The following is a 23,483-nucleotide window of genomic DNA, read 5'->3' as shown; positions in this document are numbered from 1 at the left end:
ATTTTTATGACCTGACACTTCTTACAGACTCAACAATGGTTGCTTATTTTTCCTGTGTTTCTGTCTTTCAGTTTCTATTCGGTGCCAGAAGGAAGTGAAAACGACATTCGGTTCATCTACTGCGCAGCTTGTATTTGCTTCATGCTGGATGACTGGTCAGGCATGAACATTCAAAAAGCCATCGAGTACATTCGAGGTAGTTTGGTGAGTAGATTTAAAAAATAAATAAAACCCCCAAAACTTCACCGTGTCCCAAAATCTTTTGTCCCGACGCAGTGAATGGAAACAAACCCATTTCAGTCTGGCTGCTCCGTGTGTAATTGCTGTCTCTGCAGCATTCAGAGCAGTTCTGCAGAATAGACCACCTGCTTTCACCAGGTGGCACTGTGCCTAGAAACTCTTCATTATTAATAAATGGAGAGGGGGGGCTGAGCTGTGCCACAAGCTCTTAAAGCTGAAGCAAAGGGTTTTTATTCCAACTAGACAAAAACAAATGTTTAAATTTGTCCTGAATGTTTGATTTTCAAGCCTTTTTGTAGAGAGAAACATGACCTTTTTGTGTTTATTTCCTTTAAAACTTGCCTAATAATTCCTAATAAAGCTGAAGGAAAATGAATATCAGATTTTCCCCTAATTTGTTTTTCATTTCTAAAAGAACATATTTAAATATGTGAGAGAGTGATTGACACATCAACTACTGTGAATTCACAGTAGCTCCCTGACAAACAAATCATCATTTTTGCATATTCCAGCTTAACTCCTAAAATAAAGTTGGACTCTGTTAAAGCTAAATAGGTCAGAGCTTCTTTTCACATGGATTTGACTGCAGATGTTCTCTTTCTGTTTCATAATTTTAATAAAAAGGACAGCCTATCTGTTCAGTTTCTGTGAAACCGAACATATAGGCTGTCCTTTTTTTAAATTTTCATATTGAAGTTTCTAAACATCTATGTGGCATTTGTGAGAGCTGCTTCTAAAGAATCAAAATAACAAGTAATTGTTAAATACTAAGAAATGGATAGATATATATTTACAAATTTTATACTATTGTCTTAACAGCACTATAAGCTAATTTCAATATTTCCAAGCATGTTAAAAGAACATTAAAGTTTAGTAATCTGTTTAATCCTAGGTGAATTTCTATTTTTAAGAAAACAGTATCCATGTTTGTGATCTAGTATTGAGGTCAGTCTGTCAATTACATTTTATTATATAACAGAAAAAAATAAAATTTTACACAAAAAATAGAAATTCCTGTTTTATACTTAAATAAAGAAAAAAGTAGATGTTTCAAAAACAGATTTGAGGTGTTTTGATGTCTTTATAACAGATTTAAATATATATATATGCTTTAATTCTTAATTAATATTAAAAATGTGTTCAAACTTTATTTTGTCTCCACAGTCGTATGACAATGGTTTTGGCCAGGGAGCCGGAAGAGAATCTCATGGTAAGTTCATTTTATTCTGTACAAATATTTGAAAAACAACCATTTTCATATCATGCACCTGTAAGAGTCGCATGTATTTGCTGGGTAAATATGTTTAGTATTGACAGCCCAAATGCATTAATTTCATAGAGATTCAATTTTCTGCTTTAAGGTAAAAGGATTAATGTCACCCTGAAGGTTTGTGCCTGTTTTCACAGTAACTGTGATTAAAGGATTAGCTGTTCAAAGACATCTCTGTGGACACATTCCCTGTCGTAAATTCTCAAATGAATCTTGTTTTTCTTGCACAAAAGGCTTCCTTCTACAAAGCTGATGCACGTTTTGATATTTGCTAGAGATTCCCATGTTTACCTGCTTTTTTCCACCGTTCCTGTTGGATTGCTGTAAAAACACATCTGTAAATGACAGCTAAAACTAATTGACTTCAGGATAATTAGAGGGAACGTTTCACCTTCAGGATGCTGAGGGTATAATATATACGTATCTTCTTTAAAGAGGGACAGTTTTCTTGTTGAGACATCAGTTTAGATTCTTGGCTGCGGCCCATTACCCGTCTCCCCCAGAGCTGTGTTTGCTCTGCATCGAGACCTCCCACTCGGTTTGCTTTTAATGTGTGTCCGTGTTTACTTTGTGTTGTCGATAATTGTGTTGCTCTGTGTGTGAAACATGAAATTATAGTGTCTTTTTTTTCTCAGTTTTCTCTTTATATTTATAATTGATCTCTTCCTGTGTACTTTCCCCGTCAAATAATACATTTGTATACTTTTGTTTTGTTGAAGGCCCACTCCGGTGAGAATTGTGTTTTTAACGTGTTCTTGTAGTATTTTGATCACGATGGAGGACTTTACTAAGCTCAAAATTGCATTTCTAAGTATTTATTTATACAAATTGTAGTGAGTCAAGAGCAGACAAAAAAAATACAGTTTAAATAAAGAGCGTATTCGTGACATAGAAAATATATGAAAATATGCCAACCCCTATTCTCTCCCATTTTCTCCTGTTCTTTTAATTTTCTGCAGTAAACTCAGTTATTTAGGGACAACACTGTGATAGATTTACGTCATGTCATTGCACACATATACACACACACACAGGAACAGCAGTGATGGATCCACTGGAAAATAACTCAAATCCATAAGGTCAAATATGAACCAAAAAAATGGTGATAACTAATAATCCAGAAGTTGTGTTATATGACTCTGACCTTTCAGTCTTTATTGAGTCATTGACCTTTAAAATATGTTTTCACCAAACTGTGTTATCTTGCTCAAAATGCTATAAAAATATTTATTGCATCAAAACATCTTTTCATTTATTGTACGATGACAGAAAGAAGATCATGTTCTTCTTCACCTTTCAGCTAATCCGTTCAGGTGGTTTGTCAGGAAGTCTTATGCCAGATGCTCTTGCTGACACAACCCTGTATTTCATCTGGGCTAGGGACTAGCACAAGGAGAGACCCAGACCTAGCCCCCCTTGTGGCTACATAGGAGCAGTGTAGGGTCTTGTCCCACGCTGGATGGAGCTCATTGCACACTCTGGGAATCAAACTCTGATTGGAGGAAAAACTATGCTTTTTATATGCATCAGTTATGATCTATAAATGATTCTGTATCGTTTTAGAAATTTTAAATAATAAAAAAAATGTATATGATTTGGAGTAAAAGTAACGCGCTACAATAACAATAACATGCTGGTTCCGGTCTGTGTGTCCAGGCGGTTGGACATACTGCGCCATCGCCTCACTGTGTCTCATGGGTCGGCTGGAGGAGGCTCTGAGTCCACGGGAACTGGACCGGATCCGGCGCTGGTGCATCATGAGGCAGCAAAGCGGTTTCCATGGACGACCAAACAAGCCTGTAGACACATGTTACTCCTTCTGGGTGGGAGCCACTCTAGAGGTAAAGATTCATGCGCACAGCCTCCTGCAGGCACTAACGGGCTGTGTTTTTAGGACATTAAAACATTTGTTCTGTGATGGTGGGTTTTGAAAGTTAACAGGTTCAAACTAAACAACATGTAGTTGTTTTACAAGTTATTAGTTATGTCAAAAAAAGAAAATATATTCATAATTAGGATCCCTTTCTTTATTAATGTAATGCATAATTAAGCATTAATTAAATAGTAAATAAGGTGTTAGCCACTTTTGTGTATTACTTTTATCACTATTATTAAATGCATTGGTTAGCAGTTGACTAACGTTTATTATTCAGCATTAATAAGCTTCAATACGTTCTTTGTCAATTTTTGGTTTTATAAAATTACATAAAACATTTTGTTGTCCTCATTTTTTAATGCAGGCGATTCTTGTCTTAGTAGGAATATGTTTCATGTCATGATGTCTCATTTAAGTTCTCTTTGTGTCATTTTAAAGCAGAGCTGGAATTTTAGAGTTTCTAGAAATAATATGTCATCCTCTTCCTCTTCGTTGCAGTTGTTGGGTGTTTTTCGATACACCAACTTTGAAAAGAACAGAAACTTCATCCTCTCCACACAAGACCGGCTGGTTGGAGGCTTTGCCAAGTGGCCCGATAGCCATCCAGGTAAATCAAATGATGAAATCTTTATAGGGACAAACAAAATCTGAGCTTCCCACATATATAGGCTCATTTCCTCATGAAACTTGTACATAACTGATTCAACTGGGTGTCATTTTTACTGGTTTTCATTCATGGAGGGAATCTGTGGGACAGAAATGCCTTTGTAGTATAGAAACCTCAGGGGTGGAGCGGGACTGAATGTCAAGAATAATGTTCTCTGATCCTGTGTAGGTTTTTGTCCATTTGTATAGCTTCAAAGCTGTCCCTTAAATGTATAGAGAAGCCATGAGTGTAAGGAGTTTCAGTTCTTTGTCTTTCTTCACCTCTTTTTGAGCCTCGTCTTTCACAGGTGCAGAGAGGTCAGGGTGGAGCTGTGGTTTCCTGTTTTGCTTGAAATCAATGGAAAAGCTCTTGTAATCCTAAACTTCTGTGTGTATTTGTGCCTATGCTTGCCATTGTTATGGGTAATTGATGAGGTGATTGTCTGTTGATGGCCAGAGGACACAACAGCTCCGGCTCCTCACGTTACTGAAGAAGACGAGGGGAACGGAACACATGAGGATGCACTTTGGCAGACTAAACTTTCTAGATGTTCATTTTATTTAGATCTAGTTTCTCTTTGATGAGACAAAGAAATCTGTTTTCTAATCAGGTCTGGATCAAATATTCTGTAGTTTTCTAACTCCTTAACACACAGGTGTCAAGCCCCAGACCTTGAGGGCCAATGTCCTACATAGTAACCTACTATTGTAGCTTCATATTGGCAAAAACACACCTGATCCAGGTAATCAACTGCAGATAATGCAGAGTTGCTGAAAAAAACAGCAGGAGGCCTGAAGTCTGAAACCCCTACATTAAAAGGTTCATTTATTGTGCAAGAAACATTGTGTCAGGTCCTAGTGAGAAATTGTACGCTTAATCTACATGTTAAATGTTCCAGATATGACATAATCATGATGAAGTTGTACACAGACATATTTTTATGACATGTTTCCTTTGCAAGGTGATTAACCTGCCCAGGTTACAATTTTATAAAATGATAAAAGCCAGGATTGCTCTTGTGATCATCCCTCGCTATCACAATTGGAAATATTTGTTTGATATGGCGCTATGATCAACCATTTCAAACAACCAAGTTAGTTCATATCTTAATAAAAGTACTTTGCCTCAAAAGGTCAATTAACACACCTGTCAAAAATGCCTAGATTTAAACAGATATCCTAAAAAATGTACATATATTTGTTCTATTTAGTCAAATCACTAAAAGTCTTTGCTTCTACACATACAGTGAAGCAAAACAGATATTTGTCAGTCGCTTATTCTGCAAATTTTTCTACTTAAAAAAATTAGAGAGATCTTTAATGTTTATCATAGTTAAACATCAACTGTGAGAGAAATAATGAAATAAATCAGATTGTTTGATTTTTTTTTTTAAATAATTGGTTTGTATAATGGAGAAATAAGTATTTGGTCAATAGCAACAGTTTACCTCAGTACTTTGTATTGTAAACATTGACATGAATAAAGATGGACAAAACAAGGCTGTTACCTTGAGTTCCAACAAAATGAAGTCAATTCAGTCGCCATTTTTCCGTGGTACGGATATCGCCTGATTTTGCCATTTTGGGAACAGACGAAGTTAGTAAGCAGTGATTGGTCAGAGAATCTGTCAAACGCTTTGACCGTTTGAGGTGGGGCAGCAGGCACTACACGCTTTTCAGGAACCAGTGGATACTTCATATTCGGGACACGAGGGTGGAGGGGATAATCAATGCAGTTCTCTCTATGTACTGTCTATGATCGTAACCCTGGTCGGCAATGACGGAGGTCAAATATTTCCTTTCATTAAGTCTTCACCAGATTTGATATTTGGGTCCATTCTCCAAGCAGATCTTCTCGAGAGTTGTGATGTTTTGGACTTGTCGCTGGATTATAGGGATTTTTTAATCCCTCCACTGATTATCTATTGGATTGAGGTCTAGAGTTTGGCTAGATCACTCTATGTTTTTGTTTATGCAATTACACACAGTCACCCCTCAGGCAGAAATATATGATTTTAGTGCAAAAACAAAGTTGTTTTAAGCTATTTTGTCCCTTTAGTTATAGTCTTTCTCTTTCCACAGGTGGTGTTTGTATTTTACCTCAGAGTAGATACACAATATTTGCAAAGAATTACAGAAAAAATGAACATGAAACCAAGTTTACAGATGTTTTAAAGACATATCCATCGAATTAAAGCTCAACCACAAGCATGTATTTCCCCTTTAAATTCAGCTTCTCTTTTTGTCTTTCCCAGATCCTCTTCATGCCTACTTTGGGCTGTGCGGTCTGTCTCTGATTGGAGAGCCCAATCTGAGGAAGGTCCACCCAGCTCTCAACATCACCCAGAGGGCCTTTCAGCACCTCCAGCAGCTGCATCAGACATGGAGGAACACCACTGACCAGCAGCACTGACAGCAGGCTGACCCGCAGGTTCATTCATCAGGAACGTCTGACTTTTTTATTTTCAGTCCGTTTCAAGATTCAGATGGTTTGAGTTTTGAATGTGTAGACCTCATTTCCACTTCATCCAATCAAGCTTTTGTTTAGCAATACTCTCTCTATTGCCTTTTTCATTAATATATAGTTACAATAACAATGTGCAATGTATTTTTGGGAACACAACAATGTGCCAGTTAATCTGCTTTGAGTCACCCGAGACTTGAAGAAACTCCAGATGCCTCCATTTTTACAGAGTTTGAAGAGAATGGTCTTTTGGAGGTTTCCTGTTCAGAAACGTTGTTACGGTAACCTAAACACTGCTGACGTCCTGACATCAGTAGAGGACCTAACACTCTTAGATTTAAGAGTACTGTTTCAAATTGACTTTTGTGACGGTTAAAACATATTTGACTTTTGACCTTTTTTTTCTCTCTCTCTAATTTTAATGTTTTATTGTAAAAGAAAAAGTATGCACTCTTCTTTTGAATCTTCGTGTTGCAGCCCTTACTCACATTTCCATCCTTTTTGGTGCTTTTTTGTACCAAAAGTAACAAACACGTTTACCTTCTTGAGTTTGTACCTTTTAGTCACAGGAGCATTTTGCACAGTAATTAGAACAACTTTTATGATTATTATTAAAGTTCAGTTAATAAAAGAGGCTTTAGCTGCTATTGTGAGAATCCTTTTATTCTCAGATGGAGCAACGTTTCAAAAAAATTGAAAAGATCAATTCTTCCATTTTGATTTATTGTATTTTCAAAATAATTTCTAAGAAAAGCGTTTCATCTGCAATGTTAGAAAGTGAACAAAAATCATGTAATTATGAATTAAATCTAATCAGGTCTTTGCTCCTCTCTTCCCTAAACCCTACAGAGACTGGTTTGCTCAGAAAATGTTATTCTGTATTTTATTAAGGTAAATAATACAAATTTCTGCCAAATCAGAAGTGTCAAACAAATGTCAATGTTGATTTGGTTTATTTCAAGCAATTTCTGCAAAAAAGATTAAGACAAAGACAGATATATCAATCTATTTAAAATATTAATACATAAATGGATTTGAAAATAAAAGAAAATTATATATTCTTGATACTCCTAATCAGAAATGGGCATATTTGTACTTGCACTTACAATACATGGAATTCCTTAAATATGATTGTTGAATAGATAAAATAAGGTGTAATCACACTGACGATACCACATATTTTTAGACACTTGGCTGGAGTTTTGTATTACTTATCTTTAGTGAAATAATGTGTGCTGATTTTTTATTTTTTTCTGTTGGTCAGCACAAGCCAGTATAAAATCAGTGGAGCAAAGATGAGACGATTCCATTATAACTAAAGGAAACGTGTTTCTTTGAAGTGGGCTGCATGGAGGGGGGTGTGGGGGGTCTAATCTTTTTTCAGTGCTGAACGGATGTAAAGCCAGAGAAGAAACAATAAGGGTCAGGACACACAGGTGGCCTTTTTTCAATGTGACATCCCCTCGAAAATATTGACCCGTTTACACTTGGTGAAGGATTTTTTTTTTTTTTTTTTTTTTTTTTTGCCTTTGTTGGTTTTGTACCATATGTTTGCTTGCTTTGAAAGCACTTGCTTCTCACTCAGGGGTGAGTCTGTTTTTTTTTTGTACCCTTGACAACAAAAGATCAAAGTTTTTCATTTGGAGTGTTCCATAGTGAAAAATTGGCTAAACAATTTGCACCTCTTAATGTTCTGATTTCCAGCTTTCAGTCATAGCCACGCCCATTTAAATATGGCGGCCGTCTGAGCAACCACCCTGCATAATAGTACACGACTACAAAAGTCCGTTACCTGCTGGAGTTTGGATGTAGAAACACAATTAAAGCTGCCCTCGTCTTCCCTCCCACTGTACGCTCCTCCTTTTCAGATGCTGCAGACGGATGAGAAACGGGACGAAAAGCGAATAAATAAATAATCCAAATCATCAATTATTGAAAGTAAACTGTGGGTGACTGGATTTTCCTTTCAAAGCCCAGACCAGATTCCCAGAGATTCTTTTGGTGCAAAATTTGAGCATAGTGGTTCTTAAAATAACTTTTAACAAATGTTTTTGATGTTTTGCCCTTCTTATTATGTTTATTTCTTGTGTAAAGCTGTATTTTTTGTTGACTGGATTGAGCCTCTGACACAAAAGTAAATGTTTTTGAATCATCATGTTTTTTTTTCTAGTAAATGGTAAAGAAGACTGAAAGATTTGCTGCTTTTCTGTAAAGCCAGCTCAGTTTAAGCAGAATATTGTGCGTTTTTCGATGCCACATTTCTGTCCTTTTGGCCGTGCGCGTCGGCTGACTGACACAGCAGAAGCTCCTTTCAGCTCGCCTCAGTAATGTGCCTGATATCTTTGTTCTGGGTCACTGCTTTCCTGAACGCTTCTGTTCTCTTGATTTCTCGTCTCACATCGTGCGCTTCAATTGGGTTTGGGATTTTTCTATGAAAAGCAATAAAATTTCAGTGTTACCCAGAATGCAAAGTGGAAATCTGTTTCTTAGATGCATGTCAACATCCATGTGTGAAAGGTTTTTAGCAGTCGAACTGTTTGACAAAAGTCACATTCTTTTCATTTTTAAGGGACAGTTCCTTCTGCAGATGAAAGCTGTGCCTCAGCTGTTCTGCTGTTATCACATCCCACTGCAGTTGTTTCAGTCCAACGAGAACACAAGGACACAGCTTGTTTTTGCAGCTGCAGTCATGATTAAAGGAGACGAAGCCTCATCCTTTATGTATTTAACTAAAATCATACATATTGTAAAGATATATCATGTAACATTAAGTGTGTTTTTTTCAATGCTCTGTAAGAATTTTGAGTGTAGATAGATGTAAGTAAATAAAGATTAAAACTGTAAAATAAAGATTGAAACTGTAATGATTCCAGTAAACAGAACTAAGTACAAGTTTTTTTCTGTTTAAAATTTAGAGTTAAGCCTGGAAGCTGGTTTCTAGCTGTCTGACACGGTAGTGGAGGGGTAATGATTTGGGCTTTTTTTTTTTTTTTAAGGAGCTAGAGAACGTGGCCACATTTTATTTATTTATTTTTTTTATGAAAAGGAAACTCGTGTCTTAGGTTGTTCAGTGGCTAAAAATATCTCACCCTCCACAACTGTTTCTTAAATGAAAGGCAGCATTTGCAGCTTGTATGTGGCTCAGACAGTGACTCAACTGTTCATCTATTTTTAAACCCAGAGATGACAACTGGCTTCAATTGCTTTAGTTTTCTCTCATTTTCCTGCAACGTGGAGGCTCACGGAAATGCTGGCTGATGATGATAAATATTTTTTTTTCTTCTTTACTAGGTCAGTGACTAAGACCTAATTAAAAGCTGTGGAGGAGGGGAACTTTCACAGTGTACTCGACACACATGGAAGAGCAGCACAGTGGAGTCCCACCTGGGACCTGTGCAGCCCCTGCTTCACTTTGTTTTATTCCTCCAGGAAAGGTTCCTGTGAAATCTTTTACTAAGTAAAATGAGGAAACATTAAAGACCATCTTTGATTATTTTTCAGTGAATGCAGTCCAATCAAGGTCACATCAGAACATTTGCGTTCAAGTTATTAATATTTACATATTTTTAGATTGAAAACAGTTATTTTGTTCCATCCAATTGTAACACGTTTTTCTTATTTTTTCTAACACTTATTAATAAAATCATATAAAGATGCTCCTTTCAACACAAAGATGCAGCTTTATATCCTGATAAATGTCAGTTTGACTGAAGTGCACATACCTGTATGTCTCTTTGTGCCCTTCAGTTTATGTCTTAAAGAAAAAAAACTGAAAACTTCTCAACTTTCTGTTGGATTATATATATTTTTATTGCTTTAGATTTGTTTTCTAAAAACAATGTTTTACCACTCAGTGGTAAAACGTGCATTTGCGCCCCTGCATAGGTGATCTGAGACACATTTATTGATCTGCTGGAACATCACACTCCTCTGTTGTTCAACTCAAGTCAGTTCTCGTAAAACATGCGAATCGATGCATTATATTAATTATTCATATATAAAGAGAAAGCACCAACACTTATGTGGCTTTTTATGGAGCAGGAGGGTGTCATCGGAACAGATTAACCGTTGTTTATGTTTTTGGTAAGTTAATGTTCTCAAACAGACGTCAATACTGTCAGTAACTTAAGTTTAGCTGATGAATTTTAGTTGAACCTCTTAAATTTGGGGGTATCTGGTATCGCGCCCAACTCTTTGCTTTACTCTCTTTATTTTCTAGATTACCATAATCACATTTATATTTGACTATAGTGGCCTTGTGGTAGTGTCCACCCTGAGACTGGAAGGTTGTGAGTTCAAATCCAGGTCGAGTCATACCAAAGACTAAAAATGGGACTGAATTCCTGCCTGCTTGACACTCCGACTTGGATTGGGGGTTAAACCGCAAAGTGCGGGTCTGGGTCTGCAGATTACTGCCCCCTCAGGGGATGGGTCAAATCCAGAGAACAAATGTCACATACCTAGGTATGCGACAGCCAATCAGACTTTAGCCCATAAGAACCCAGAATCATTTTTCCTTAAATATATATATATATATATATAGAATATAACACAGAGCAAGTGGACTACAGTGCTCATTTGAATTTTTTTTTTATATATATAACACTGATGTCACCATGGGTTCTTATGGGTTAATTTTCTAAAAATCTTTTAAATCTTAAATCTACCTTTAGAGCACATAAAATACTGGAATGTAAACTTTCATTTGCAGGAAAAAAAAGTAAAACAAGTGTTTGCACAAACCGGTGGAGAGAAGTAATTCTACTATAAAATGTACACATTGAAAATTTGCTTATTTTATTTAATTATAGACATGTTTCACTTTGTTTAAACTTTATTTGAAAAGCAACAAAACGGCAAAAAATGCAATGCAAAAAAAAGAGGTTGAAATGATCTTTAAACTCATTAAATAATAAAAATTAGGCGGTGCAATGATTATTTTTGAGCAACAATTCGATTCAGTTCATTATTTGTATTGCTGGTACGATTTATAGTTGATATTAGTTCATCTTGAGCGTTCCGATTCACTGACCTGAAATCGATCCAGGACATCTTTAGTCAAAAAAACTCAACCAATGTGACCCAGAGATAAATACCTGGTACATAAAAGGGGTTGTTAACACTTTATTAATTAATGCTTAATTATGCAACAACTAAAAGTGACCCTTATGGTAAAATGTTATTTTGACCAGTATTTTTGGATATGTGGTTGCTGCCTTTTTAAACAGACTGTTTTAAATCAATAGTGACATTAAAAAGCAAATCTCTGATTTTTAATTGTATAATGATCTCATGGTTTCCCTGATGAGGGAAGGTTGTTCCAAAGACTTTGTTTTCGTTCTGCCCCTTCTGGCCCTTTGTCATCTCCCCCAGGAAAATGTCTGCGTAAATCGCGAGGCCATCTGCTGACGTGGAACAAGTGGTAGTGCCAGAAAAATGAAAAAACACCCAACTTAATCCGGCCCCCAGGCAGCCCCCCACCCGCCCCACATTCCGGCTGTTGCTATGAAACGGCAGCAAGCGGTTGGAACATGTCACTTTGGAGAGACAGTGATGTGAGACCGAGGAGGGTGCATCCCTTTTTGGGTAGGAAGGAGCCAAAATTGGCGATGCGCAAAAGCCCCGCGCGCGCGTCTCGGCAGCAGCACCCACAGACTTTAGAACCCCTCCCAATTTTAAATAATTAAAAAAAGGACATTGTGATGATCCGTGTGCGTAATGGCTGAAATGTGATTTTCTCGCCGTGGGAGAGCAGATCGAGATGATACAAGGAGCGATCTGTGCGCATGGAGACATCGCCGCTGAGGAGGGATGCTGAGGCAGGAGAAGGAAGGAGATGGCACAGGAGGAGCAGAGAGGGCGGGGCTTCCCCCCAGATCCAACCAACTACAATATAACAGCAGCCGGCGCGCGTTCCTCTGACAAACACAAGCGGGTGTGCGCGCAGACTGGGGAGGAGAGCAGAGGATGGGGATGTAGTTCGTTCATCTTTTTGTGTTTCTTTTGGTCACACCTGCACAGAGAAGCCTGTGTGTTTGAGCGGGAGCAGCTGTTTTTGTGTGTGTTTGGACATTTCCGTGCGTCTCTGTCGGTTGGCACACTGTGCGTCCTTCCTCCACCGTAACCATGTCAGACTCCGAGGACATGACGGAGTTCGCCAGCATCGTGGAGCGGATCGAGCGGGGCGAGGTGAGTCTCATCCGAGCCTATCTGACAGCCTATTCTATTCTATTCTATTCTATTCTATTCTATTCTATTCTATTCTATTCTATTCTATTCTATTCTAATATATCTAACCTACAGGTTGATGTCACATTTGTCCAAATAAAAAGCAAATGTTCCTCTGTTTTTTCATGTAAATGACTTACTTCATTTTCGATTAATATATACATTCTCACTTATGTATTTCATATTTCAATATTTCCTTGAAAATCCTTACATTTTTAAGGTTCAAATTATTTGCTATTTTTCTTGCATTAGTGCTGCAGGGTGGACAGACTTTGATCAGTGGCCTATGGGAGCTACTTGGAAGCAGCAGTGGTGGTGACAGCAGGCACTCTGTTACTCTGGTGTGCATGAAGCTCCATAGGGAGAGGCTGCCGATCCGCCTTTCAGACTGGCAGAAAATGGTTGTTTCTCCATGTGTGTTGCATTAGGATTAAAATCCTTACTAGTTTGGTGCTTTCAGGTGCTGAAATCAGTCATATTTAACCAATTTATACCTGAGTTAAGCTGCACAATGGGAACATAAGGCCACAACCTGAAATGTTTCCGACATAGGCCGTACATTTATCAAACTTAACCTCCTATGTCTTTCATTGGGTCACCTGCGCCTGTCCCAGCTACTGTTTGGTACACCCTGGACAGGTCGCCAGTCTGTTGCAGGCCGCACAATCACTCACACACCCCTAAGGATACTTAACCTATTAACCACTGAAGCGTGTTTTTGGATTGTGGGAGGAAGCCTGAGACTCCACACAGAAAGGTCCCAGCTGGGATTTGAACCTGGGCCTTTTCACTGCTGGCCAAGAGCACTGCACCACTATGCAGCCCTGGGCCATCCAAATAAGGAAAATAAAGATGAAAAAATTACTGGTTTGGTAAATGATTTTTCCAAAATAAAACATCCAATTAAGTTGAGTTTGATGTCAAAAAGAACTTAACCTCTTGAAGATGCTTAAGAAGTGAAGTTAATGCCGATCAAGCAGCTTTTCACTCAAGTTTTTTCAGCAATACAGGCAATCCTCTGTGGCTATTCTGTCATCCAAAAGCGCCCTGTTTCTACCTTTTAATCTGAAAGAGAGACGCCACAAAGTCGTCTGACATGTTTAATCCCAGCGACTCCTTTTGTGAAGCGACAGAAAGATGACACCGACCACATTGTGGCCAAATGAGACTCTGCTGTGATCTGGTGACAGACTTACTAAACAGTCCTGAGGAAGCATAACTGCAGTGATCCTGAAAACATTTAGATTTTTTAACCAACTTTAATTAAATGGATGTTGCAACACTTGTAGGTAGAGAAACTACAACAATTTCAAACATATTGTTTCAGAAGACACAAAAACTGACACAATCTTTAAGGATGAAAGATTAAAAGCTCTCCATACCTAAAAGTGATGAAACGTGGGAAATGTGTTATATACACTCATGTTATCTGCAGATCCAGGTCACTTACCATACTTCTCTATTGTCCTTCTGCTCAAATAAAACTCCCGTTTTTATAAAAGGAGTGAGTCCTACTATTCAATACAATACAAAGAATGTAGTGACAATAGAGACTGACAAGGTCAGAGGAGGATTACAAAAGTTCCAGCTTCTTTCTGTTATTTCATTATCCACTTATCACTTTCTCTGCATTAACCTAAGACTTTAAGTTTCTTTTGTACCTTATCTCTTTCCCTACACATCAGTCATGTCAGTTAAACAAATGAGTATCCCCTTCTTGAAAAGCTTAAAATAGTCACAGTCCTAGATATAAAAAAAAAACAAGCAAATAAAAAAATGTTTTTTGAATAAACAGAAAACACTCCATTAGTTCCTTGTTTCCAGAAAAAAATCTAAATTTGTTTCTTCTTAATCAAGCAACGTTAATGGTTCGTATTTTAGATTAGTTTGTAGATCCCAGGTTGTTATTTTAAATAAGAACATGTTGTTCATAGCTCACTTTTTTAAAAAAAGTTAAATAAAACATTAAAAAATATAGCGCTATAAAATCATCTTTTTGTTTTCCCTGTCTGAATAAATGTTCCTTTTTATAGTTGACACTTTAAAAATTATAGAAAGGAGGATCTTATACTTTTACTTTTGTAATTTACACTTTATGCCAACTTATGTTCTGAGCGGTGGAGTCAAATAGTTGATTAAAACTTCTAAACTTGCGATCGCCATGAACAAATTTAGCCAAAAGAAAAAATGTTGAGCAGAAGAAAATCTGACCTGAAATCACATTTATTTAACTTTTATTTAACACAGAGGGTTCACTGTGAGGTCTTTTAATCTTGTCTTCAGAATTTGATGGACTAAAATATATGACTCACTTAAAAGCTTATAAGGTGGCTGAAAACTGTGACACACGAGGAACTGCATTCATTTCATTTGGGGATTTGTAAGTACCCTAATATTAAAAAAATATTAAACTAAAATCTTTTCAAATAATCCCAAAGTTGAGGTGTGTCTCAAACCGATCTCAATTATGTCTCAAATTTGTATTTATTTAGATTTTTGAACACAAAAAGTGAGATAAATGAAAAAACTTTGTGAGGAAAAATGATTTGGAGAAGAATTAAAGTAAATCTTTATTGACTGGAGACAAAAATCTGAGTTGGAGAATGTCCAAGCCCTTTGTATTTCACGTTTGACACTTAATGGAACACAAATGTGATCCTCAGGTGACTCTGAACCCAAGATCAGTGAGGATTTGTGCAATACTTATTCTATCAAAGACAACTGTTACTTTTTTAAAAGTTATCAAAGTCTAGTAAAACATGGCTTTAGGAGTGAAGGATCGTGTCGTTTCTGCTTAGTTTGAACCTTCTTGATCTGGGAAGACTGAAACTTTGAGAACTAGAGAATACTTATATATTATGCTGTGTGCGTGTAAACAGATGTAATATTACTACAACAAAACTAAAAAGCTGTGCCCCCACACTGTGAAACAGAAAGCGTGGAGATGAATAGAAAACTAGAAGACTTGAAACAGTAGTAAAAATCTGGCTTAATGCTGAAGTGAGTAAATGTTATAAAAGGGATCTGTCCACACCAACAGCCACCCCACCCATGATCACAGAGGGCGTCACCACAAGATCCCCCTGATCAAAGCAAGCAGTCAGATCCACTGCAATGACCCAGGTCACTGAAAAGGCTGAGTCACTGGTATGGAGCAGTGGCGGACTTAGCAGTTTGGGGGCCCCAGGCGAACAATACCATGGGGCGCTCTGCATGGTTCTATTAATTCTTTTTTTTTTTTTTTTTTTAAATCCTTATCGAGAGTAATATATCAAATAACTTCCTTACTGATTCACTTTTAAACAGCATCAATGTCAAGAATTCAGATGTTTTAATAAGCATTTAAAAGCAGAAATCATATTTAAATGTTAAAGAAATTTACTTGGAAAGAAAACATTAAATTTTTTTGAATGTGCTAATTTATTAATCACTCACTTCCTAGTAGAAAGAAATGATGCAAAGTCTTGTGCGCACTCACTCTATAAAAGAACTCTAAGACAATCCTTGGGAGTCTTTCAACCTGATTGGAGTATTCCATTGCAGCAGAGTGACGGGGGGAGACTAAACACTTTCACATAATCGGCCTTATGCCATTTCACTGCTTTGGGGTGTTTTTTTTTTTAATTGTGAAAGAGTTCAAATATAATATTAATGGGCGTAAAATGTATTATGGACACTTTTATTAGATATTCAGCTCGGAACCCCAGGCGATTGCCTACCTTTGCCTATTGGTAAGTCCACCCCTGGTGTGGAGGATTCCTGTTAGAAAAACACTGCAGAGAACAAAAACGTGACTAAGAACAAAAATCCTAGTAAACCTACAAGCAAGAAGAGCATATAGAACCTCTTAAAGTAGAAACAATGTCATAAAATCATGACCCTGGATTATATATAACTAAAAGAAGAATACATTTATAAAATACTTGAAATTTAAAATAAAATGTGTCTAACTTTCAGCTGAAAGTCAAGTTAAGACGGCAAACCTACTTTTGAATCTGCTTAGAGTCTCTGGACTTTTATTTTTAACGTTAGGAGGTTTTGGAGCTGGACATTTTCTTAAATTTGAAACTATTTGGTTTGATTTCTTTTCACACATGATGCTCTCAGGGATAAACCAAAGGTGCCGTTTCAGCAGCAGCTCACTGACGCAAATTTCACAAATACTCATAAGAAAACTGTCTTATCTATACTATTCTGAATAGTGTGTATTTATTACCACCTTCTCACAACACTACATTTACCCACAAGATATTTACCAATTTTTGTTGTATACTCAACTCTACCAGAGTTCCCTAAAAAGTGAACTGAAACCAATGCCAAGTATTGGAGCAGGTTTTGCTTGTTTGATCCAATTTAGGTCAACTTTCACACCTGTTAAATAAACAAAGCAGACTATCTGGGACAGAAATCTGCAAGTGAATGATGCATTGAAAGCTAAAACTATGTCCTCCAACAAGTTTGATGAAATTTAGAGTAAAAACAGTTATTTTATTTCAAAAGAAATTTAAAGCAATGTCATTGCTTTTAACTGGTTTCTTCTTCATTTAACATATGGAGAGACTTTTTTTCTGAGGACTGAGCCCCATTTGTCTTTAAAATGACAAAGATGGCCCTGCCAACATGGGGGAACTGTCAATTTAGTTTAGTATTTTTTATTTTTTTTTACTTTACTAAACACCTTGTGACAGAGTTGGTATTTCCTGATTTATTTGGTTAAAGTTCCACTTCGGTCATCATCATTTTCAAGTGGCCTTTTAATTGTGATTTTGTCATTTTTGGGCAAAATTTAAAAAACAAATTTTCTAGGATATAGTTTCTGCAGAGCAGCAGAAGTTTATATGAAAATTTAATTTAGAGTAATCCCATCCTCATTATCCATCTGTTTACAATCTCACCTGTTCCTCTCACCCCCAACCTAACATTACCATTGCAACAAAAATGGTGAGCAATATTGGAGCTATCCAGCCATACAGTTTTGAATTAGATGCTAGCTAGCTTGTACAAGGAAAACAGAGGTACATTGATCTAATCGTCTGCAAGTGGATGCATCAGAATAGTGCTCGGTTTTATATCACTCATACAAGCTTTTTTCTACCTGCTTTTTTTTTCCCATCTGGTCTTCACAACAATTTGAATAAAGATTTTTTTTACGTTTAATTCCCTTTATAAATGTCCTCTATTTAAAGGCCCACTCCAATGATGATCATGTTTTTGGTGTTTGTAACATCTCTTCTTGTAACATTTTTCTCACGATAGAGGAGATATGAACTAATTTAAGTTTAAAACTGCGTTTTTTAGTATTTCTTTATTCAAATCGTGATGGATCACAAGCAGATGAAAACTGGCGGTTTGAAAAAGCTTGGATTTGTGATGCAGAAACTGCCACGGCCGAGCCAAAGTGTTGATTCTCCATTCTAAGTCTAAATCCTCCACTTGCGGACAAATAGATCCATTAACATCTTTCTTTTCCCTCGTCTTAGCTGCCCCACTTGACTCGAAAATGTACGGCTGGATAGCTCTGATAATGTTCGTGCTTTTTTTTCTCTTAATTTTGCTAATGCTAGGTTGGGCCAGTGAGATGCTACTTGCTAGTGAAAAAGAATATAAACAAAGGAATGCCAGGAAAGGCTAACTTCCATGCAAATAGTCCTGTCCATAACCCAGGCGAATTTCTGATAATGTGCAAAAAATAAGTATGTAAAAAAAAAGACAGGCTTTTCAGTTTTGGCTAAAAAAGACATAATCAAAATGAAAAGATTTTTGAAACAGTTTTTGAAAAGAAAAATACATAGTTGGAGTGGTTGCATGCCTTCTTCACTACCTTTATGAGGAAACTTATTCCCCCCTGAGGGCTGAGCCCCCTTTGTCTTTAAAATCACCAAGACGCCCCTGCCTGTGTGGTAGGAATGTCACTTTTATTTACTTATTTATTTTATTGCTTACTGAAAATTAATAAAAGTTATTCATTTAAAAATAACCATAAAACATTTTGACCGACTGGATATTTCCCGACGGATTTGGTTTTAAAAAATGAATAAAATAAAATAAAAAAGCTGAATCACCGTGAAGGAAAATAAAAAGTTTACGTGAAGTCCATGAAGGCATCAGCAGCCCTGAGAAGATTCCCCCCTCCCACTGCCTCTCTCCGTGGTTTGCTGATTCACCCCTCCACTCCACCCCCCTCTATTTAAATTCCCTCGTTCCCGGCCGCGGGCATCTTCCGCTAAGTTGCGGACTCTACGCGCGCGCCGCTGGTCTGAGTCGCTCGCGGGGCTGTCTGCTTCCTTCTCCCACATCATGACTGCAGAGATGCGGCGGGGCAGCATGGCTGCGGTAAGTCCTACCAGACAAGTGGATTCTCGGGCCCCCTCCGGAGACAACAACAGCTCGGACCCCGACTTTCAGCCCGTGGAGAGAGCAGCGGCGCGTCCATTCATTTGTTAACCCAAACTTCGTTTGTTTTGAGGAGGAACTTCCACGTTTTCGATTTGAACTTCCTTTATCTTTTATTTTCGGACCTTTATTATTTTTGCAATCACGTGGAAGGCGTTCAGGTTCTGGTTTGTGGAAGCTGCAGGAGGAGGTTTGAACACAAGCTGAAACTAAACGAGCAATCAGTCGCCATTTATGGGACAAAGTTGGTCACTTTCAGTCCTGGAAAGGGTGGTTAGATGTTGAATTTGTTCCCCTTTTTTCTAAATTTAGATAAAGTTAATCCTCTGTTATGCAATGGAGACAGAAACATTAGAAGGACAAGCTGTTCAATAGTCATTGTGGCAGTTTTTAATCATTTGGAAGTTTGAATCATTGATATATTTTTATAATTTCCATCCACTTTTATTTAAGAAAGTTCTGTTTTTTTTTTTTATAATTGACCATGACATGTCTTGATCTCCACTTTGGGATGAGTTGGTAACAAAAACCTCCATCCTCAGGTCCCCATCAAGAACATCGAGAGGGAGCTGATCTGCCCCATCTGTAAGGAGCTCTTCACCCACCCGCTGATCCTGCCCTGCCAGCACAGCGTCTGCCACAAATGTGTGCGGGAGCTGCTGATGCTGAACCACGACGACTCCTTCGACGCTGGTTCCGAGTCCTCCCTGCCCGGCAGCCCCAGGTCCAGGGTGCCGTCCCCCTCCATGGAGAGGCTGGACAGGCTCGTGAGATCAGGTGGGTCTCGGGGTAAGGAATCACCACATTTTTCTGCGTTGGATGGGTTGAATTTGCCCTGTGCGGGTTCGCCGTTTGAGATATTTAAGTTATGAAGTAAAGATTTAGACCACAGGAAATGATCTTTCAAATGTGAGTGCTTCCTTTTCTTCTGGATAATGGATTCATGCTTTTGCATCAGCTTTCACTTTCCTGGTTTTTAGCTTGATCACATTTGCGGCTTTGATGGGATTGAGTAGCAGGAAGTTGCTTTTTATATTTGAAAAGCAAAAAGGCTTATGCAAAAAAATGTATCTGATTACCTTCCACGCAAAAAGATTCCATGAACCAACAAGCAAATCTTTGTTTCTGACTAGTTTCAGGCTTTAAAGTCCAACTCCGATCATCTTTTTTTCTATTTAAAAAGTATTTCAATTAGAGTTATGTTGTTTTTAGCTAAAATAAAGGTCAGTTTCTGCAGTTTCTTCATTGAAAGTACTGCTGAGTTATGTTGTAAGCTCGCCCTCATTACCCATCATCCATCTGGTTGCACTCTCCTGCTCGCGAACAGTTGCTCACAATTCCAACCTAACATGAGGAAAACAAAGACGTACATGGATCTATTTGTCTACAAGTGGATGCATTCACAATTTAAATATAGAAATACAAATTTTACTCTTAATTTTCTTTATACATGTCCTCTATCATGAGAAAAATGACTCAAACTCGTGTTAAAAACACCATTTATCATCGGAGTGGGTCTTTAAAGTCAAAGGAAGGTGGAAAGTAGGTCACTTTTGGCAATATTTAGATCTTCTTGTTTAAGTTTATCCAGGACAAGTATAAATGTTTTTTTTTCCCTCTTCTTAACCACTATCCTTTTGTTGTTGTTCCCTTTAATCCTGTTTGCTTTACAGGCGCCATCAAACCAGAAAGGAACTTGACAAAGACGATAAAAGACCGGTGAAAAAAAATTTAAAACACAAGATCACTGACGTTTTCAGTCAGCCATTGGGGCATCTCTGAAATAGTTTAAAAAAATAAAAGCACCAGGAGCAGAATGGAAGCTGCTTTCCCCTGAAAGTCTGATTTAACAATTGTGTGATCTTTACACACGCAGCAAAATAAATCCAGGTGATGAACTGAGGCTGTCAGCGTTTGCTGGGAGCTCGAAGTGTAGTGCAGGCTTTTAAAAGCAGCATGAGATTGCTTCTGTGGGCCTCAGAGCAGCTCTGAAGGTGCCTCATTTGCTCTTTGGAGCGCCATTATTGACGAAACAATGGGGCTGCTTTATTAGTTTGCTCTAACTCTTGGATAACAGATTGTGTTTACTTTCACCAGTGGGGTGTCTTTTGATAAAAATGAGGACTGAAGGAATATTTGGAGCCTGAACGTGCGCAGTAAATATTTAAAGTAAATTGTATCAGTTGTTTTATTCTAGTGGTGTTTTTTTCATAATACGCAAATTTAAAAAAGTAGCATACTTAAATAAATAAATAAATAAATCGTCCCACGTTTAGGTTATTCTGAGAAAATTAAAATCTTAAGGTGGTATTTGTTTAGCCGAAATGCCACGTCAATCAGCAGAAACTCTAATCCCGACCCAAAAGGCCAGGAAAGGGCTAGAAAAATCCGCAGAGTACTCCTTAAGATGAAAAGCTTTTTGTGCGAGTTGTTCAGACCTGGGTCAAAACTGCCTCGTCTGCGCTCCGAAACAGAACCTCTCATTCAGACTTCTTCTTCTGGAGCCTGAATGGGTTCTTTCTTCACTGCATCCAGGGATGCAGAAGTTGATCAAATCCTACTTTTGAGCAAATGGATCATTCCTCTTAATCATAACCTGTTAATCTATTCAGTATGAAGCTGTAATTTATCCAATGTTGACTGTTTTTTCTAACCCTTCAAAAATAGCAACATTTGTTTTGAAGAAGGAAAACTTGAGGGATATTCCTCTAAACCAAACTTGCCCGACGGCCCCAGCGCTCCGCTCTCTGGTAGCCATAGTGACGCAATCTGCCTGTTAAGGAATGAGCGAGGGATTAAATGAAGACGGAGAAAGAAAGGACTTAAAGCTAAATTTATCAGCGTGCAGCGTGAGCAAGATTTGCTGTGCGGTTGAAAGCTGGTCACTGAATCTTCGTCATTGTTTTACAGCTTTATTGTGTTGAGTCGACATAATAAATGGTTGGTTGGTGCTCTTAAAGGCAGAGAGGGATACTTCTATAGACTATTTTTAACATATTGGACGATATAATTTTGACAAAACTCAATGATATATATACAGTAAATTTTAATCTTTAGCTGAAAGATGAACTCCAGAAACGTAGTTATGATGTGGAAAAACTGTTCAAATATTGATGCGTTCTGCTCTTTAAAATTCAGACATAAATCATTAGTTGTAGCAGAATTATTGTGAAATTGAACCTTTTGGCACTATTTGTAAAGAAACCAAAACTCCCTGCAGTCGACGTGTCAAATAGGAGGTTGTCATCAGGCTGAGACTTGAACATGTTTGAATACAAGGTCTGAGTTAAGCCAACAGACTTTTATTGTCACAGTGATGTGGTCACTGCAGTTAAACACAGTTGTGATGATACAAGTTATATGAAGGGAATTCTTTATGGTTCTCAGGAAACGGCAGTTTCAGTGCTCACGTTTGGAATTTCTGCTCGATATTTATATATATATTTTTTTATTTCCTTTAGGGGTACCTGTTAATAATAATGCTTTGATGCCATTCTATAAAAATCATATCAAGTAACTTCTTTGATACTATTTTTAAATTCTGTCACAGTTGAAGTCTACCAATTATTAATATATATATATATATATATATTTGTATTCTATTTTTTTAAAGTGGGACAGCTTTGCAGCTTTCCCCCACTGTGTACCTAAAGGGTTATTTTCAATCTGTAATCCCCCCCGATGGATATTTATTTGCCCTAAAACAACAAACGACAACTAAATGTTACTTTGTGATTACCTTGAGCAAAAATGTAATGCTGGATCCGACTTCTCCCCCCACAGCTTCTCCCAGCCCCTACAGTTAGCTGTCCAAACGGAGAGTTTTACAAGTTTTGATGTCTGTTTATACCTCCACTGTGTTCTGATGTTGAAAACTTTGGTGGTTTATTAAAAAATTACATTTAAACACTTTTTTTTTCCCACAGAAATTATTTAAGTGCAATGCATTGTGGTAAATATTCGTTAATATAGTGAGCATAGATGCACACTATTTAGTTGCAAAGACTTCTGGGAAATTTTTAGTGCACTTGATTTTGGAACTGTAGATTTAGACTGCATTACAAAATGTTGTATGCACTATATGGTGAGTGGTGAAGGAATTTGGACATGCAACCGGAGTTTTAACATTTTTCGGACATCACACGATTACATCCTCATAGTCGTCGGTCATCCATGTTGGTGCATAGTTGCCAGCGCATAGTTGCCAGCGCATAGTTGCGGCGGAGGGACCAGTAGCCTTCTCTTGCTAAGGCCACCTCTTTAAAAAACAATCTGTTTCGGACACCCCTACCCCTCCAAATACCCCTACAATTGGAGGGGTAGAATTTGGATTTGGCCTAAGTGAAATGCAAGTTGGTCTAAAACTA

At 37.6% G+C, this 23,483-nt stretch overlaps 2 protein-coding genes across 4 annotated transcripts in view; both read left to right on the top strand.

Annotated features, from left to right (window-relative positions):
* pggt1b (protein geranylgeranyltransferase type I, beta subunit) overlaps positions 1–9,377 on the top strand; it is a 15,371-nt gene extending 5,994 nt beyond the window's left edge. The window contains exons 6-9 of the mRNA XM_024276024.2: positions 1,405–1,450; positions 3,167–3,351; positions 3,885–3,993; positions 6,287–9,377. Coding sequence (XP_024131792.1) covers positions 1,405–1,450; positions 3,167–3,351; positions 3,885–3,993; positions 6,287–6,444 — 498 coding nt within the window. The 3' untranslated portion in view covers positions 6,445–9,377. The remainder of the gene's footprint in view (positions 1–1,404; positions 1,451–3,166; positions 3,352–3,884; positions 3,994–6,286) is intronic.
* A 2,616-nt stretch (positions 9,378–11,993) lies between these two features.
* The window catches only part of trim36 (tripartite motif containing 36), a 28,948-nt gene continuing 17,458 nt past the window's right edge, over positions 11,994–23,483 (top strand). Inside the window, exons 1-2 of one of the 3 annotated variants that reach the window (XM_024275351.2) lie at positions 11,994–12,684; positions 19,659–19,905. In XM_024275351.2, coding sequence (XP_024131119.1) covers positions 12,622–12,684; positions 19,659–19,905 — 310 coding nt within the window. In that variant the 5' untranslated portion in view covers positions 11,994–12,621. Of the gene's footprint in view, positions 12,685–18,699; positions 19,057–19,658; positions 19,906–23,483 lie in introns of those variants that run through there. The other 2 variants (XM_024275352.2, XM_036213503.1) reach the window with 2 other exon arrangements.

Source organism: Oryzias melastigma, linkage group LG9 (genome assembly GCF_002922805.2).
Source record: "Oryzias melastigma strain HK-1 linkage group LG9, ASM292280v2, whole genome shotgun sequence".
NCBI classification, from domain to species: domain Eukaryota; kingdom Metazoa; phylum Chordata; class Actinopteri; order Beloniformes; family Adrianichthyidae; genus Oryzias; species Oryzias melastigma.
Note: the sequence above shows the minus strand (reverse complement) of the source record. Positions and strands in the feature narration are given on the sequence as shown.